The sequence below is a fragment of the Eurypyga helias genome, unplaced genomic scaffold (assembly GCF_000690775.1).
Source record: "Eurypyga helias isolate BGI_N326 unplaced genomic scaffold, ASM69077v1 scaffold13407, whole genome shotgun sequence".
In the NCBI taxonomy this organism is placed as follows: domain Eukaryota; kingdom Metazoa; phylum Chordata; class Aves; order Eurypygiformes; family Eurypygidae; genus Eurypyga; species Eurypyga helias.
The window spans coordinates 38,863-57,488 of record NW_010262424.1 but is presented as its reverse complement, the minus strand read 5'-3'; the positions used below and the strand labels follow the sequence as shown (position 1 = coordinate 57,488).

General features: G+C 48.7%; 1 protein-coding gene across 1 annotated transcript; it reads left to right on the top strand.

The window, feature by feature from the left end:
- Positions 1-155: 155 nt before the first annotated feature.
- On the top strand, positions 156-13,943 carry SRP68 (signal recognition particle 68kDa). Its single transcript, XM_010155726.1, has 16 exons — positions 156-171; positions 1,666-1,732; positions 2,264-2,377; positions 3,315-3,510; positions 4,624-4,706; positions 4,938-5,047; positions 5,408-5,490; positions 5,724-5,864; positions 8,909-9,007; positions 9,324-9,388; positions 9,698-9,857; positions 10,537-10,631; positions 10,867-10,996; positions 11,422-11,497; positions 12,330-12,382; positions 12,853-13,943. The coding sequence occupies exons 3-16, from the start codon at positions 2,316-2,318 to the stop codon at positions 13,078-13,080; spliced, it is 1,581 nt and encodes a 526-aa protein (XP_010154028.1). The 5' UTR covers positions 156-171; positions 1,666-1,732; positions 2,264-2,315; the 3' UTR covers positions 13,081-13,943.
- Positions 13,944-18,626: the final 4,683 nt, after the last annotated feature.

Genomic DNA, 18,626 nt, shown 5'->3' with positions numbered 1-18,626 from the left:
CGAACGGCCTGAGAGCTGTCGTCAGCCCTGAGAGCAGCGCTGGGCTCTGGGCTGCGTGCTGTAGCGAGCTGTCGGTAATCTGGGAGTAATTAATGCTTGAAGCGGCCAGTAGCGGGTAAAATAAACCCAACAGCTACACTGAGATGGCAGACCAGCCCCTCGGTCTTCAGCGCTTACAAAGTCTGATGTGGCGTGTGAAACGTGCGGCGTTTTTATATGTGAAACTCTCATGTGAAACCAGTCCGGCTGCACAGCTGTGCTGGAGCTGAGCTTTACCTTCTGGGTCCGAGGAAAACCCGGCTGAAATAAGGCTGCGGTTTTCCGTTTAGCGTATGGCGGGTGTGAAGTCAGTAACCGTAGAGCAAGATGTGGAGGCAGTAATTGCCCTGGTGATGTTGGGAATGCCTAAATCAGTGAAAAGGTAAATGGGATGGGAGACGTGGATGCAGTGGGAAACTGCACAGGCGGAAAGTCTGAAGAAGGTCTGACGGTGAGGACGAGGAGCATGCATCCCCGGTTGTGTTGAGGCGTTGCAGTTTGACTAGATTTTGCACAGGTGCAAACTAATTCACTGGAATAACTATCCATGCAGGTTTTCAATAACTGAACTAAAGGGACTTCCTATTAGGTGTAATTACAAGAAAACGCTTTGGTGGAGGTTTGCTGTTTTAAACTGAAAAGTCTGGTGGTTTCTTTTTCTCCAGCTGTAGTAATAGTGTTGCTTTTGATGGGGCCATTGTATGGTCTGGCTTTGTGGTTTTTTTAAGGCTTCTTGGCAAAGCTCAAAGGGGAAATTTTGGGATATAAATACCTGCAACATTTTCTTTCCCAGATAAAAAAAGAATGCCTTGTAAACTGAATTAATATAACACATTCACGAGAAGGAGGCAGCATGGTTTTATTTGATGGCGTAACTAAGTGAATAAAGTAAATACAGGGTGCGTAGAAATCGGCAAATATGCTAAAGAATGCAGAGATGGGGTGGAGATCATGGAGTGATGCTCTTGCAAGTCACAGGGCAGCACTTTCCGCACGGAGTGCTTGTTACAATAATAGCAGGAAAGCAGAAAGGTGTTGGAAAATTGAGTAGGGAGCAAACCCCCTGAATACTTCTCGAAAGCTGTTTTATGAGGGTCTCACTACTCAGAAAGCAGTTTGTTTGTGGAAGGCTATGTCAGACAGCGGCAGTGATTCTGCTCGGCGTGCTTCCGTCCTTTTCCTGAGAGATGAGATGTTTAAGGGCAGGAAAGATTCGCTCTGTAGTTCAGTTTTGCCAAAAAACTGTGTCATGATGGTGATTCTGGGATAACGTAGCTAGGGCAGTCATGTTAGCCTGGATGCATCTGTCGGCATCGCTGCTTATCCCGAAACTGTGCTCTAACAGCCCCAGGACTCTGAGGGTGCTCTGTAAGAGGAGGTGCTTGTGGAATGGCTTAGTCCTGGCTGTGATCATAGTCCTCCAGCTCTGAAGTAAGCACTGGAGTCACGAGGTCTTTGGGCACCATCCGTTCCTTCACCTGTGGGCTTTTAGGAGGCTTTTTGGTACCTCTCTGTTCAAAGTGCATTTGCTTAATGGAACCTACAGAGTTCCCTTCCGTTATTTTGGGGTCGAAGGAAGAGCTGGTAACAGACTGTACTGTCCATCTGCCTTAACGCAAATCACAGTCCTTCAGATCGTGAAGGAGTCTCAGCAGCAGCACGGTTTGCGACATGGAGACTTCCAGAGGTACAGGTCAGTAAACCCTCTGGGGGTCACTGGTGTGTTTGGCTTGCTTTATTTAAAATGTAAACCCGCTGCAGCAGGCAACAAAAACGATCTGCCAGGTAAATACCCTTCGGTTGCTTCACGTGGAGCACTGTACACTTTTTTTTTTTCCCCATTGGATGTGCTGTGACTGTTCCGTTTAGGAGGATACAGGCTGGCTCTCTGTTGCCCTTTGAGAGCCTGTTTGTTAACACCTCACTGAGAATCCCTATACTCTTTCAGAACTGAGTTTCCAGTAAATACACACAAAGCAATTAGTAAGGAGAACAGCATGCTGATTTTTCCGGATCAGGGATGGCTGCCCGTCTTCTTAACTTCCCTGTATTCTATTAATCACTGGTTTACAGGTAGTTCTGAACTGCCTCCTATCATGTATCAAGTATGGAGTTAAAACGTTGCCTGTCACAGCCTTTAGTCCTTTTTTCACAGTTGGAGAGAGCAGTAAGCAAAACCAAAGTTGTTCTTTGGCAGCACTGACTGCGGTCGTCTTTTCTTCAGGGGTTATTGCTCCCGGAGGCTGAGGCGGCTCCGAAAAACTCTCAACTTCAAGATGGGCAACAGGCACAAGTTCACTGGGAAGAAAGTAACTGAAGAGATTCTCTCAGACAACAGGTACAGTCACTGGATAGAACTGAGCATTCAGTGTATTAGGGAATAGTTTCTTTCACTTGAGTAATTTATTTTCATGTGGCTGTCAGGAAAAACTCTTCTGTGCAATATACCCAAACCTACCTTTTTGGAGATATGTGTTGTTGATATTAATAAAAGTAGAAAGCTGAGGCTGCAGTGCAGTGGAAAAGGGACTGCTCACATCCTGCTTGATCATGTGAACAAGTGGGAGAAGAGGGAACAGCCACGGCCAGTTCATTCCCTCACAGTTAAAATGGGATCTTTCATCATTCAGGAAATGCTAATTCAGACCCGTCAAGGTAACGTGATTGGTGTAGCCAGCAAGGTGGTGGATGGAGAGACCATCCCTTCCCTTTGAACAGAAATACTGGCTTGCAAGTTTTACTTAGATTTTTCGTAGTGTGACAGAATGCTTGTCTGATAGAACATGTGGAGAATAGCTGGGATCTTGGTCTCATTTCCCGGCTGTTGGAAACACTTAAAATGCCACCTGTCTCATCTCTTCTTGTGGGGAAGAGAAAACGTGATGCTGTCTTCACCTGTATTGTTAAGAAGCCGGATGCATTATAGCGTTAGCTGGTGGGAAAACAGCCGTGTTATCCATCTTCAACCAGTTTGAAGAGTGACCTAAAATCCTAAATCCCTCTGTCTCTTCACAATATCTCTGGTACTGCAGCGTGATACCGAATTCTCTTCCACAGCTGGGTGATTGCACTTGTGTAGTGAGAAATACAGTAGAAAACAGGGTTGATAGGACTTTGTGTGCTTAGAATGTTAAGAAATAAAAGCATTTACCTCTTTTTAGCCAGGCTGAACTTCTACCAAACTTTGCAGACCACGTGGCAAAGACTGCGTGGTGGGGCGGTAATACTTGCTTGAATGCCATGGGTTTGTTCATTAATCTTCGTCTGCCCCACAGGTATTTGCTGTTGATTCTGATGGATGCAGAGAGAGCCTGGAGTTACGCCATGCAGCTGAAACAGGAAGCAAACACAGAGCCTCGCAAACGATTTCACTTGCTGTCTCGCCTGCGCAAAGCCGTGAAACATGCCGAGGAGCTGGAGCGGCTCTGTGAAAGTAGCAGAGTGGATGCCAAAACAAAGCTGGAAGCTCAGGTAGCCACTGATGCTGTGATCTGGCTTTCGGCAAAAGCTGAATGAGAAACCTTTGGATTTTGGGTGGAGAGATCAGTCTCATCTAGTAGATCATCAAAACTGACAGGTTCTCAAGCTGGTTGATGTCTGCCTCTGAACAGCTTGGCCTCACTGTTAATGCAGCTCCTGTAACTGCAGAAATAACCAGTGGCACCAGCCAAGACGGCCTGGCATTTAGAAGTTTTAAGTGTATCAAGGGATTGTCCTTGCTTTAAAGAGCAGTATGTTTAATAAAAGTAAAAATAATTGAGAGAGACTAAGGTGTAACAACACAGCCTAAGAAACTGTGCTTAGCTGTTGACTTAGCTATTTTTTTAATGTCCTAAAATAGCTACCTAGAACACCAGCTTTTGGGTCTGGTTCCTGGAACACACAGACTGTTGTGACAGTAGCCTCTTGGAAGAAGGGCTGTAGTGGTGTCTCAGTTAATGAAAACTGCCATTTTGCAGCTTGTTGCTGGAAACCTCAAGTTTTGTGATATCAGTGGGCCAAGTTGATTGCGTAACAAGTGAGAAACAGCTTTGCTTTCATCTCCTTAGAAATGTAGCAATGTCAGTTTAAAGAAAAAAAGGGAAGTAGCTAGTACTTCCCTTTCCAAATCCAAATCATAGAATCATGGAATGGTTTGGGTTGCAAGGGACCTTAAAGACCATCCAGTTCCAACCCCCCTGCCATGGGCAGGGACACCTTGCACTAGACCAGGTTGCTCCAAGCCTCATCCAGCCTGGCCTTGGACACTCACAGGGATGGGGCATCCACAGCTTCTCTGGGCAACCTGTCCCAGTGCCTTCCCACCCTCTGCAGGAAGAATTTCTTCCTGATATCTAATCTAAACCTCCCTACTTTCAACTTAAACCCGTTCCCCCTTGTCCTGTCACTACAGGCCCTTGTAAAAAGTTCCCCCCCAGATTCCTTGTAGGCTTCAGGTAATCACTTGTCTTCTGTGGGAGGACGAAAAGAAAAGGGCAAGGCTTAATCTCTTAGTGTAGGCGTTGCAGCAGCCTTCATACTGAAGGTTGTACAGACTAGGCTGTTGTTTTTGGGGAGGTTAACTCGCCCTTGTGCTGTGTGCAGGCATACATGGCTTACCTCACGGGAATGCTGCGTTTTGAACACCAGGAGTGGAAGGCAGCAATGGAGGCTTTCAACAAGTGCAAGTGAGTGCGCCCCCGCTTCCCTAACTTCACTTAGTAAATAGATTTGGATCAGTCTAGTAAGTTTGTGTACGGCATGTACAGCACCTCTGGGTTGTTTAGCTAGTTGTGCACTTAGCTGGGGGGCACTACTGAAGAAACGGCGCCCCCCGGAGTGGAGACAAAGACTGTTCCCTTAAGACAGCGTTTCGCAAACCGGCACGTGCTGCGTTGTTAACGTGTTCTTTGCTGTAGGACCATATATGAAAAACTGGCCAATGCTTTCACAGAAGAACAGGCTGTGCTGTACAACCAGCGTGTGGAAGAGATCTCGCCCAACATTCGCTACTGTGCCTATAATATCGGTAAGGAAAGGGAGGGGCGACTAATGTCCCGCAAAGAGCAAGGCTTGCCTCCCAGGAACGGAGAGTTGAAAACTGGTCTGAGTGACCCTGGAGTGAGTCTGTAATATTGTTGGCAAATTCTGCACACGTTTGGGTCAGTTTAACGGAGGAGAAATACACTCATTCTGTAACAGTGCATGTGGTTTTGCGTAAAAAAGGCAAAATAGCGGTTTGTGGTAGTTTGCTTATGAAGTCAGGATGAAATTGTGAATTTATCCCCTTCTTCCCCAAATGGTTAGTATAAAATCTCTTGATTAGTTTTTCTATATTGAAGTAGTTTGTCATCTTGGAAATGTGATCTTAATTTGTTAATTCCCTCAGGTGACCAGTCTGCTATGAATGAGTTGATGCAGATGAGGCTGAGGTCTGGTGGCACTGAAGGTCTTCTTGCAGAAAAGCTGGAGGTAACTTATTTGCATGCTTCCAGTTGAAACATTCATTATTGCTCCGTTGAGCATAAACCCTGCTGCAGCACACCGTTCCAGAGCCAAAACATCTCGGGAGAGAGCAAGCAAGCCTGGGCTCTGTGAGAAACCACACTTTCCTAAAAAGCCTTTTGATTTCAAAATACTCAAGTCTCACATGGATTTGAAAGGTTCTGTTTTGGATACCTTAAAGCTCAGGCCATTCTCTGCAGGCGCTGATTACCCAAACGCGAGCGAAGCAGGCAGCCACGATGAGCGAGGTGGAGTGGAGGGGAAGAACCATTCCGGTGAAGATAGACAAAGTGAGGATCTTCTTGCTGGGGCTGGCTGACAATGAAGCAGCGATTGCTCAGGTAACCCAGAAGCCGTCTCCGGTGCTGGTGTCTGTCCTCCTTCCTTCAGTGTGCCAGATCATACACTGTACCTGGACTTAAACATTTTAAGTAATATTTTTTTCTCAAACTTGGAGTTGGAAGAGTAAAAGGGTGAATATCGACTATAACCCAAAGCTGAAGGGTCAGTTGGGCATAGCTCCCACAGCCTACTAAGTGGTAGTTTGGGTGATCTGTTCTGCTCACTCAGTGAGTATTACTGCTTTTTTGAACACTCTGTTCTACCCCGAAGTGTTGCCTTTCAGTGGCAGGGTGATAACCATTATTATTTGTAATTTACTTGGAAGTGAAAGTTACAGTTTTAAGAGTAGCTGGTTTTGAATTACTGTTCTCATTTCTTTAAGGGTCTTGCCCAAATGGTCCAGCTTCAGAGCAACCAAAAGACAAAAGATCTGTCTCGATCACCATTTTTCATCAGCAAAAAGCAATTTGCCAGGTGAAGCTGTGAGGTTATAGCATTCTCTTCTTGACTTATGCAAATCCTCACAAGCAGGAAGAGGATCGCTATGTGCCAGGATGGAAATTAATTTCGGATGTAACAGCTCTTTAACACAGTGACACACACTATGCACGTCTTTAGTTTTGCAGCCACATTTTCCACGTGGAGCTTTTTCCTTGGAAATGGTGCCCGGGTTGTGTATTTGGCTTCCCAGTGGCTGCATACAGCACCTTTGCTGTTTGAAAAGGCAACCAAAGGGTCCTTGGTAACAGTTGTTGCCACAGAGATGGGCGTTTTGCAGCATCAAAATGCATTTATCAGTAGAATAATGAGCATAAATAGCGATTCAAATGATAAAATGAAAACCCTGCAGAGGTACGAGGCAATCAGGCAAGAGCAGGAGATAGTGGGAGTAGGATGAACAGGATACGGGGGGTAGGAAACAACGTTAACGGGTCTTGCCGTCATGTTAGGAGTTTATGTAGCTGCGTGTGTTTGTCGGCAATCCATTAGCGTGGCCAGCAGGTGGAAGTGCAGCTTAGAGTTAGTACTCCCTCCTTGAGTCTTCCTCCTGCCAGGCTAGCACTTGGATCTTTCCACTTCAGTTACGCTCTTTGTCCCATAAAGCTGTGGCAGAGCAGCGATCTGAATCTGTTGTCGTTTTGCTTTGTGTCCCCTGGAAGCTTGGGAACAGGAGTCAGATCACAACTAGCTGTGGTGAGAGCTGAATGTACTTAAACTCCCCGAGGGCTAAAACTGGGCCTTTTGCAAGCAGTTCTGCAGTCGCCCTGTCAGTGGTGATGGGGAGCCCAGCTTCAGCTAAATGCGTTGAGGTGGTTCCTGGGATCTGTGGCACCTTTCTGCTAGTCCTCCTTGAGCTGAAACCCGTACCACCAGTGCTCTTCAGGAGCTGATCAGCAGATGCACAGGTGTGTGCTGTGTGAAAGTGAAGATTCTCAGCACAGTTATGTCATCGCCTCTGGTAACCGGAGGAACGGAACAAATAAGCCAAACTGAGATATGAATCCAAGTCTAAAATTACGTAAGTCAGCCCTTTTGTAGACTTGAACACGTGACTCAAGGGCCTGCTGACTCTAACCAGGCAGAAGTGAGAAGGCAGCGAAGTGTGCTCTGGTCTGGCATTGCCTCAAGGGTCCTGTGCTCATCTCTGGTAACTAGGTCTGTAGCGAAAGCGCGTGGCGGTGACTCCCAGAGACGATAGGCCATGCTTTAGAACAAAGGGAAGGTTAAAATGAGCACTCGTAGACTTTCAAAAGTGGGTTCCCTTCCCTGGATCCCTTTAAGAGGAAGCTGTGCGGTTCTGTGGGGGTGCTTGAATCACCAGCTGTAGCACCTGGATCTCAGCTTTGCCATCTGGTGTCTCCCACATCAGGACTATGCGTATTTACGCGTGGAATCAGTTTAACCTCAGGAGTTTTTGCTTGGAAAGGAAAGCCTTTGTTTCACTGCGTGGCCCAGCCCTTTCCCTCTTTGTGCCTGACTGATGAGCTGGCTGTGTCTGTTGTCATTTTTGTGCGTACAGTGAAATTGCTGGGCTCCTCAGGGTGAGGTTGAGAATGCTGTCGGACTCGTCTCCAGTTATTCTCAGTTGTTAGTCCCACCTTAAAAATCCTTGCAGCAAATTTAAAAAAATAACAAAAAGACCCACCCCAAAAATGCCTTCATCTCGGGTCAGGACACCTGAGGCTTTGTGGGGGAGTAAAATGATATTCCTGAATGGGTTTGCAAAGCTGAACAGAGGCAGAGACTGCACAGCTCTGCTGAAGAGAGACGAGCATATTTTCGGGCAGTTCTTCACTCGTTTGGACAATTTGGCACAGCAGAGTTTTGCCTTGCGCCGTTACGGGACATGAAGGGGTGTAACGCCGTGCTGCTACGCTGTAGTCCTTCCTCTTTGGTTCGGGGGGGCCTTGTTTAATCGGGGTACCTGGTGTGCCAGTCCGTTAGGCAGAGATCAGGCTTCAACTTGTTTTCTGAAAGTCGTTTTGAGGTTTGGGTTTTGGAAGGCCAAAAGCCGCTTAATTTTTTTGACAAAACTGGTGGTGACAGTGCTCGGTCGCTCCTGCTACTAAAACACAGGGTTGCTTTAAAAGATGCTTTAAACAAGCACATTATTGCCGCTGTGAGCATTACTGGAGTGGGAGGGTAGGGAAGATAATCATCTCTGTGTTCTTACCACATGAAAAAGGTTAAATCAGCATAACAAGAGCACTCTGGGTTGGTGCCTTTCCCAACCTCAGCTGTTCCCATGTGGGTGCCATCCTGGAAGGGAAGGGAGTTGCTGGGAAGGCAGGTGTTGCAGGGATGTGTGTGCTAGGCCTTCAGTGTTGCCGGAGTCTTGCCACCGACCGTCTTCCCTGCAGTTTCTGCCCGTTTTTCCCCCCAAACATCCTGCAGACAGTTACGGATTTGAGTTCTAGCCTCCCCTGGATCTTAAAGCTGTAATTTGGGAGAAATATTGTTGAATCTTCTCGGTTAATTCCTGCATGATGGGATGTAAAATACAAAAACTGGTAACAGATACCTGTCTTAACTTTGCTCTTAGGCAGAAAATGAGGAGACAAAGGAGCGTTTGTTCGAGTCTTTACTCAGTGAGTGTAGAGATGCCATCCAGGCTGTGCGGGAAGATCTGAAACCAGACCAGGTGAGCAGCAAATGTTGGTGTTGCGACTTTCAACAGAACAGCATGGATTTTGGGACTGATCTGTCATTGTTAAACTTGCCCAACAGTAGAAGTGGCTGGGATCTCTTCAATAAAAAGCTGCAGGGTCCATCATCTTTTGATTTTTATTCTCTTCAGAACCGGAGAGGGTGAATAGCACTGTAGAAGCCCTCGTTCTTTTGCCTGGATGTCTGTTACACCTTTCCTGGTTTATCCAAACCTTGAGTTATTTCTGATGTTTTCTTTTGGCTGCCAGTTTTAAGTAAATCATGCAGTGTTTTGTCCTCAATTTCCGCAGAAGCAGCGGGAACACTCTCTGGAAAATGATTCTGTGAAGGTGTCCAACATCCAGTACTTACACAGGTAATAAGCAAACACTGCTGCCTGTGCTAATGGGAAGAAGTCATGCTCTCATGTCAAGGTTTTTGTTTAGTTTTGTTTTATGGGGCTTTTGTTCTGGGCTTCTCACACCTCAACAGATGACTGTATGGATAAGGATGTGATTCATGCAGCTTAGAAAACACTTGACTTAAGACTCTCATGTTGACCTCTGAGATGTTTTACCCCACTGGTACCATCTTAGACTGGAGGGAGGAGTGTTTTCAGAACAGAGAGTAACGTCTGAGTAGTTCTGACAGTCTGCTAATGGTATTTTATCTTTCATCTTTCTAGTTATTTGACTTATATCAAGCTGTCGACAGCCATCAAGCGCAATGAGAGCATGGCAAAGGCTCTGCAGAAGGCACTGCTGCAGCAGCAGCGGTCAGAAGACGACGGCAAGCGTACGCCACGGCCTCAGGACCTGATCCGTCTCTATGATATCATTTTGCAGGTAATGCTGGGAAAACAAATCCAGTTATTCAGACCGACTGGAGAACTTTTGGTGCAAAAGGTTATTATAGAAAATACAGCAGCGCAGGCGAGCTGCCCGTGGAGTCTGAAGAGCAGCTCGGTACCTACAGTAACCATGGTGAAGGTGTTCAACCTCTGCAAGAAGCACAAAGAAATCCTTTTAGTTGTGAACAGAAAATGCTGCTAGAATGGATGCCCTTGTTTTTTCACTTTAGAATGTTTTTTCTGACTGTTTTACACAGCACCCTGCTAGCTGCCTTAGTTTCTGCGGCCCAGAAAAAGTAGCAGCTAAAAATACTTAAAATGGCCTTCTTCATAGGCAGTTTCTCAATTTCTCACATAAAGTTTCAATTAACTGTGGGAGCCTGTGGCTGAAGCAGTTGGGAATGGGAAATGCCTTATTTCACATGAAGTAATTCTTTCATGTGAGGAGTCTTTGTCCTAATTCCTGTTTGTGTCAGGAAATCTGTCCTGAGGGCAGACTTGCACAAGTTTCAGTGAGTGTCCTTTACGAGGTTAGCGTACTGATAATTAGAAAACTGGAAACTATTTCCATGGGAGTGTACTGTTGACTTGCTAAAAGGGGCTGCTTTCTCTTACTCCAGCAGATTCCAGAGGCAGACAACGCCTGAATTTAATCCTCTCTCTCTTTTGCACAGAACCTCGTGGAACTGACGCAGCTTCCTGGCCTAGAAGAGGACAAGAACTTCCAAAAGGAGATTGGATTGAAGACGCTTGTGTACAAAGCTTACAGGTGACTGAGACACAGCCAGGCTTTCTTTAGTGGGCATTCCATCTTCAAAGGCTGTTACTCCAGAGCTCTGTGCTGTACAGATGCGGTTACCTCTGCTGTGTTGTGAAATAAGAACGGATGCTAGGGGAAAACTGGCCAGTGCTGCTTAATAATGTCTTCTCTTATTGGTCTTTTGAGCTGGGGAAAGGTGTGGATGACAGACCACGGCACGATGAGCTGCTCTTTACTGTTGCAGGTGTTTCTTCATTGCACAGTCCTATGTCCTGGTAAAGAAATGGAGTGAAGCTCTTGTTTTATATGAGAGAGTATTGAAATATGCCCGTGAAGTTCAGTCAGGAGCTGGATCTTACACCAACAGCTTGAAGGTAGGAACCCAACCCTGTGTGCGGAAGGGAGCTGAAATTTATGATGAAGCTCTGTCCCAGTATTTGTTGTCAATTAGGTGCCAGACCATTGCAATTCCAGACTAGTGTTTAAGTGGGAAGAATAGTAATTCAAGGGTGTCTGTGACACATCATAGCAGAGACTTTCTAGTGATGTGGAAATGCCTCAGCTGGCCCCTGGCTTGGCAGTAGTAATTTGTGTAACAGCTCCGTAACGATTTACCGCACTCTGACGTCTGCACTCTCTGCCATGCTCGTCCTGTAGCGCCTGCAGGACTGGACTGTAGCTCTTCCTCTTCTGGGAAGGCGTATCAGCACTAGGACTTAGTTCCTTAGTTCTTCCTTTGGGCCAACTCTTAAACTCTGGCACATTTCAGGCTCTCAAATAATCTTCTTTCATGACCTAGGAGCTGCCTGATGTTCAGGATCTGATCACTCAAGTCAATGCAGAGAAATACTCCTTGCAAGCAGCAGCTATATTAGGTGAGTTGCACAGTTATACCGGAGGTCTAACGTTTCTTGAATAATGCCGCTGCAGCTATTTTCATTTCTTTTATTTTGTTTCTGAAGTTCCAGTTGTTTTTTCACTTCACTCGGATTTATGCAGGCTCTGGAAAACAATTTTTCTCCCCAGTTCTAGCTTTTTTTTGTAGCCGTGTGTAGTGCAGCTGGGCAACCGCTGACTAGACACTTGGCACGATGCTCCCTGCCCAGAGACGTGAAGATGCTTCATGAGGATGTGCATTTCGTAACCTGCACAGAACGCTCTCTTTGGGGTTTAATTCTTTTTGCTGCGAACAGGTTGGCTTTACTCATCCCAGTTTTTCCTGGCTGGGAGAACTGCTGAAAAAGAGGAGAGCCGTGATGTTCTGCTCTTTGTCAGTGTCGACCAGGGTAGGGGAACCTGGGGGAATGGATGAGCTTTATGATTTCTCAGGCTGTTGCTTTTCCTGCGCCTGCTGCTGGAAACCCAAGATGAGTAATGGGTTGCCTTGTCTCCTGGTGCCTTCATGTTCCTTTAACAGACCCCACTGGGGGCCTTATTTTCATCTGCTTTGTGCTTAACTGGAAACTTCAGCTTTCAGGAGCTGCTCACAGCAATGGGAAGGAGATGCTTTCCATCGTTGGAAAGCTGTGATGGCTGTAGATAAAATACATGTGATCCTTTTAGTCTAAAAGCAGGCTGCTTCTGCTGGAAATAGTCATGTATCCCAGAAAGCCAGGCTCAGAGCTAAACTTAGAGGGCTGCTGACTCCTGGGTCAGTCAGTTCATGCCAAGATCTAGCCCCTTACCACTCTTTCTTCTGTTTTGCAGATGCAAATGATACTCATGAGACTGAGTCTCCATCTCAGGTCAAGGATGGCAAGGTAAGAGCTGAGAGCTCAGGCAAATTCCAGTCTTGTTCTTAATGAACATCACTCCTAACCGGTTACCTGAGTGTCTCTTAGAGCTCAAATGTCATGCTGACTGGAGTTTGGTCGTGACTAGTGCTTTAAGAGATTTAGTGAGGCTTGTTTTCCTCCTGTACGTGCTGAAGGTGGCTGGCAGGGTGGGGTTCCTTGGGCGGGAGCTAGGCAGCTGCTGGCAGCTTTTGGCATTGCATCTTCGTTTGTTTTACATCTAGCTTTCTCCCTGCGCTTGGGATGTTTGTCTAGAGAACTTGCAGTGATGCTTGGCCAGGGGTTTGAATCATTTTCAAGGGCCCAAGATACCACGCAAGGGGGAACTTCAGCTTCTGTTGTCTCAAGTTGCTGCTTTATCTTCTTTGCTTGTTTGACCCTTGTCAGCTTTGATTTCACACGTGTATAATTTGCGTTTCTGGGTTGGTTTCTTTCAGCCACTCTCGGAACGGTTTGAGACTTTCTGCCTGGATCCTTCTCTTGTCAGCAAGCAAGTCAGCCTCGTGCACTTCCCTCCGGGCTTCCAGCCCATCCCATGCAAACCCTTGTTCTTTGACCTGGCCCTTAACCATGTTGCTTTCCCACCTCTGGAGGACAAGGTGGAGCAGAAGGCCAAGAGTGGCCTCACAGGATATATAAAGGGCATCTTTGGATTCAAAAGTTAACCGGGACCCCCTGAGGAACAGAGGTTTTATTCTGTGTTGAAAGAAAAGCTCCAAGAGGTTCTAGGACACAAAGGTCTGCACCTGAAACCAACAGAGGGAGGTTTTACCATCTTCTTCCCTGTGTTCTGTGTCTATGTGTGTGCACTCACATTCTCTCCCAGTGTATTAAAGACAAATGATCTATTTGGAAGCATCCGTACACTATAAATAGCTGAAAATAATCTGGAGAACAGAAAAATTCCATTCTGTGTGGGGGAAGTTGGCCTGGTCAGGGCTGATACACATCTACTTAGCATGGACCAGGGCTTAGGTATAATTTGATTTCCTCCCTCGGTTTGATACTGTAATTTGGGATTTTGGTCTAGAAATATGGGTGTGATTGGAAAACAGAGACAAAAGTAGGTGCAGAACTAAACCATCAAGGTGAGGCTGCCTACACCAAGGCTATGAAACAGTAGCCAAGGGGCTAACTTCTCTTCCCTTTTGACTCCCAGTCCCCACTGAGAAACACAGTTTTGTAAAGAGAAGTCTGTTTAAAAAAAAGTGACATTCGGAAATGACAAAATAGAGCCTCTTTCCTTATCGATAAGGGTGGCAAATTCCTTCCCAGATGTTAATGGTTGCCCCAGTTAGGATGAGGCATAACCTGAATTTGTACTCTGGACTGACAGGATCCTTCTTTATCCATACACGTTTTGTTAAACACCCAAATACAGTGTAGAACCTATTCCTACAAGGCTTTTCCTGGGAAACTAGCTTCATGGGCGGCTTTAGAAATAGTTACTTGCTCTTCGTGGGAAGTTGGGTCTCGCAGTGTTCGTTTTGTCTCTGATCTAAACCTTGCCTGAAAACACGATGATCTTTTTCTGGACTTCATCCGTTGCTTCCTTCCTCAGTCAGTAGATCCACCTGAAATGAGGGATAAGGAACAGGAGACCAGCAGTTCCTTGGTGCCAGATCTCTCTCATGCCAGACAGCTTTTTTTTTTATATCAAGGCGATAGGCACTTTCAAAATGCGGGTAATTTCATAAAGGGGAGCATTTAAAAAGGAAAAAAACCCACCCAACACAGCACATGGGCATAACTGTTCCTAAATAAACTACTTGGAAGTTTCCACCAGCAGCGTTTGGGTTTTCACTCTGTAGCTGGAAGCTGAAACCGCTGTTTGTTCTCGCTGCGGATCGTCCAGCTCGTTGTTGTGGGAATTTTTCGTGCAAGGTGCATGCCAGCTGAATGATGGGAATTAACAATTCCCATTATTTTAATATGAACGTTCGTTTCTTTGTTCCGAGTTGATGTGATTTGTGAGTACTCCAGCTTTCAAGAGGGCCTGAAGAGCTCAGAAAAGGGTTAGGGAAGGAGGAGGAACTCCTTGCTTGTGTTTAATTTTTGCAACATGGGAAACAATGAGAATTTCTGGTGTTCTGGCTAATTCCAGTTGCCTCTGGATGCAAGGGGGATTTTAGAAGAGAAAGGGGAAGCGTAGAGTGAAGAAGGGCGTTCAGTGCTTCGTTCGTCAAGTGGTGGTGTCTAGAAAATGGTGTCCTGAGTGACAGATTGCCCCGTGGAGCTGGTTTCCTTCTGGACGAGGAAAGGCCGCACCATAGCTGCTTGACCCGCCTGGTGGTACCTCTCCCTGTGTACGTTCACCTGCACTGCTCTTGTTCTCAGCTTTCAGAACACATCACTGGGAGAGCTGTTTGCTGGTTTGCAAACCAAACTCCTTCCTGCTTTCCCACCACGACTCCCTGTGGTGCCTGGATTGATTCCAGTGAGACTTGTACTGGAGCCACTCGCTAATGGGTTACTGTTAGAAAGCCAAAGGCACTTGGCCTCTGTCAGATGTCTTTGGGCAGGTTAGTTGAACGCAGATAAGGAATCTGAGAACAGTAACGTTTTATTCCTGACCTCTGAGGCGTGTAGTTTGTGTTGAGGGTTGAGAGCACGGAGCGCTCGGCTTCCCAAGCCTTCAGAGGATCGAGGTCGCACCATCACCTGGGGCTACTTAACCCCCGGAGAGTGGCTGCTTAGTTCTGGAGGAGGATCTTCTGCCTGAAGGCGCGGATAACTCCGCTGCTCGGAGATAACTTGGCTTATTTGTTTGGATGAAATGCTCATGGAAAGCGAGTGGGGTTTGTAAGCCGGCCTGTGACTTAAATGGTGTGGAAAGCACTGGGAAAATAGGTAAAAATGTGGATGGAGGCAAAAAAGAAGGTGGAGGGTAGTAATACCCTTATTCGGGTCATGGGAATGATGAAAGGCAGACTGGCAGTGGATTGAGGCTTAGCCTTCCCCTGGAGCTGGGAATGGCACAGGTGAGGCTTTGCGGGAGCAGCGCAGGAAGGGTCCGATGTTCGTACGGAGCAAACCGGCTCCCTGGGAACTGGCAAGCATCAGTTGTGCCTGGGACAGCCAGCGCGCTGGCTTGTGGTGCTTGTTGACCTTCCTCGTTGCTCTGCTCCTTCGTTAAGCTGCGCTGTTGCTCTCTTGCCTGCGTTAATTGCCAATCTGGAATCTGGCAGAACTGTCAAGATTATTGCTTTCAATCAGCTTTTCCTATGGAGAATCTTTGGGTTTAGCACTGGAATTCCAATTACAGGCTGAGCTCGCCATGCCTGCTACCATCACATCCATTAAAATAGGAATGAGAAGTACATCACAGCCCTCGGCCCCGCCATCGGTGATAACGCCTGTATCTGGGGCTTCTGGTCACACACTCGGGTCCAGTGACAAGGGGTGGGTCTTGGGGGACTAATGGGACATACGGTTATGAGAAATGGTCAGCGTGGGACCGACCAGGCAGCTTAAGGAGAACAAGAGGGGGCAGCATGGGATGGCAGTAGTCTGGCCTGGGAGCTCCGAAATAAGTCCCTGCTTTGAAACAAGGAATGTGGGGTGTTTTGAAGGTATTGTGTTACTGGGGAAAGTTACTGCTGTCTACTCCAAGCTGCTCCAGGTGCATCCCAGGCGAGCACCGGGCTGAGTTCTCAGTGGCCTTCGTGGCTGCAGAGCCCTGATGAGCTGGCTGCAGGTTCGGCTGGCAGCCTGTCGCCTGCACCGGGCAGCGAGGGGCTACGCTCCCTGGAATTGAGGTGTGGGAAGTCCAGCTATGGTGGGAACAAGTAGAGCTGGCTCTTGTGAGAAGACACATCTGCTGAGAGGTGTCTGCACCCCTGCGTAGCTTGTTATTGGTCCTGTTAGAGCTGCAAGCACCAGCCCCCCATGGTGTTCTGCTCGGGATGTAAACTGGGAGTTTGCTCGCTTGAGGGGGTGATTTGATGGGATCTTGGCTGTATATAGCTGCTCCTCGTTTTCTTCAGGGCTGGATCGCTGTTTTCAAGCACAGGAACAGCTGGAGGTTGGTTTGTCTGCCAAAGAGCCCCTTCTGATCCGGGTGGGTGCCCTCAGCATGTGATGGGAAGGAGCAGAGAGTGGCCTGGAGCTGCTCAGTGGCGTCAGTGGAGGGGGGTTAGCAGCCTGCGTGCTCGGAGCTGGCCTGGGGCTGAGGCCGGAGCAGCAGCAGCAGCTCTCGGTGCCTGCTTGGCCTTCCCCTCCCTCCCCGGCTCTGGATTGAGGAAGTGCTGGGCAGCCGCGGGCTGCAGGGCCCAGCCCAGCACTGCTCAGCACCTGGGTCACTGCTCAGGTCCCTCGTCCAGGGGCCTGCCGCAGCCACCCCTCTGGCCCCGGCACTCGGAGGCTTTGGCGTGGAGCGTCTCCATGCTCCCGGCGCTGATGGCGCAGCGGTTCGGAGGGACACACCTACAGCAAAGGTTCGTGCTGGGCTCGCCCAGACTGCGCCGAGGGTGAACAGGTTTGTGAGGTGCGGCCGCTCCCTGCCCCTCTGAGGTCTCCTTGGCCTGCTTCTGCTGAGGAGCAGAGCCTCCGTCCTCTGCTCTCCCCGTCGGGAAGCTGCTGCTGTTGCTGCAAAAGTCTCGGCTGTTGTGGATCAGGGTGGGGACAGAGCCAGGGGTCCTTGCTCCAGAGCATCCAGCCCGAGTGCCGAGAGCGTCCTCGCTCTTTGTTTTTGTTTGCACTGGGGATTTACCTTCTTGTGCCGCGGAGCGAACGGCGAGCGCCTGGCCCTGTGCTGCGCGCCGGGTGACGATGTTTGGGTTAGAGCTAAGCCCAAGTGCAAATTCCTGCGGGCGAGGGTTGGCGTGGGAGGGAGGCAGCTGCGTGGGTCCCCCGCCCCGCGTCCCCAGCCCTTCTCCGGGCTGCTGCGAGTAACCTGGGGTGAAAAACCTTCCCACTTCTGGCCTAAAAAGCAGAGGGGGTGGTTTATAACCACGTTCAAAGGGTATAGTTTGCATGTTTCTTGTGCGCACGTGGCCTTGGGCGCAGCTTTCATGTCTCCAGTGCCATCCAGTTCGCGTTCAGACCCGGGTTCCCGTGTGTACTTCGCATTTCTAGGCACGGCCGCGCTGTGATCTTCGGCAAACTCCTCCACTGCCAGGCACCCCTAGCTTTGGGGTTATTAAAGCTAAAATTCTCGCTCTGGAAATAGTCTTTCTTGCCCCTCCCCTGCTGGGCCGAGGGACAGTGACCGTGCAGTTTGCCCGAGGCTCGCACGCTGCGCATGAGGATTAGTAACTCCCATCCCCAGCCCATGGTCAGTCCGGAGAGCGATGCCGTGGCTGTGGTGCCCGAATGACTAAAGAGCAGCATCAAAGCTTCTCTGAATTACCTTCAGTGCTTGCTTTTTTTTTTCCACAGAAGCAGGAGAATGTCTAATTGTCTCAGAGCACCAAATTAAGTCGGGGAAGGCAAAGTCTGGCCACGCAGAATTAGTCGTGGCAGACAGTCAGCCCTGCTCTGGTCCCTGCCTGTGACACGGAAGCGCTCGCCACTGAACCGGGCACTGGCAGCTCAAAAATTGAGCTTTGCAGGAGATTTGCATCCTGTTGGAAAGCATCTGGGGCTTCTGGGCTGGCAGGTTGCCCCCCGGGGGGGTGTGAGCCACCCTGGCTCTGCATTGCACCCTCTGCCCCTGAAGTCAGGCTGGGCTCCCGCGCTGCCCTCCTGCCCAGGAGGTGGTTTGCAGGGGCTGTCCCCGCGCTCTGCCTCCTGCTCCCTGCCTTGGTTGCCCAAGGGGGGGCCACCTCCTCGTCCCGCTAGCCCCGCACTGCCAGCAGGGCCCTTGGATGGGCTTGGTGTGGTTTGGAAGGAGCCTGAAAATGGGATGTGCGCTCAGGTGCGTGAGCATCCTCCTTCCTAACGCCCTTCAGGTCTTGCCAAACGGGGTGCTCCGGCCCGGACCCCTCTTCTGAACGCCTTCTCCTTCATCCAGCTCTGGATCGGGGTGGGAGATTTCTCCCAGGCAGATCCACCTTTGGGCTATCGCTGGGGTTCGTGTTCCAGCTGGCCGCCCGTCCATCCTGCAGGTATTCCAGCGCGTTACGGGACCTTTGCATCACTTGAGTGCGGAGGCACAGAGGAGAGCAAACCTGTCCTCCGCGTAACTTCCCATCATCCCGACACAGGCCGATTGCCTCGTGCCTGGCGTTGGAGGGGCTGGTCCCTTCCCCAGGGCGCTGCTGCTTGGCCA

What these genes read in the sequence shown, in the direction of transcription:
- SRP68 (XM_010155726.1), top strand. Translation starts at nt 2,316, where the DNA reads ATGGGCAACAGGCACAAGTTCACTGGGAAGAAAGTAACTGAAGAGATT. An exon ending in CTTACACCAACAGCTTGAAG is followed by an intron (nt 10,997 to 11,421) that starts GTAGGAACCCAA and finishes TTCATGACCTAG; the next exon opens with GAGCTGCCTGATGTTCAGGA. An exon ending in CTCAGGTCAAGGATGGCAAG is followed by an intron (nt 12,383 to 12,852) that starts GTAAGAGCTGAG and finishes GGTTTCTTTCAG; the next exon opens with CCACTCTCGGAACGGTTTGA.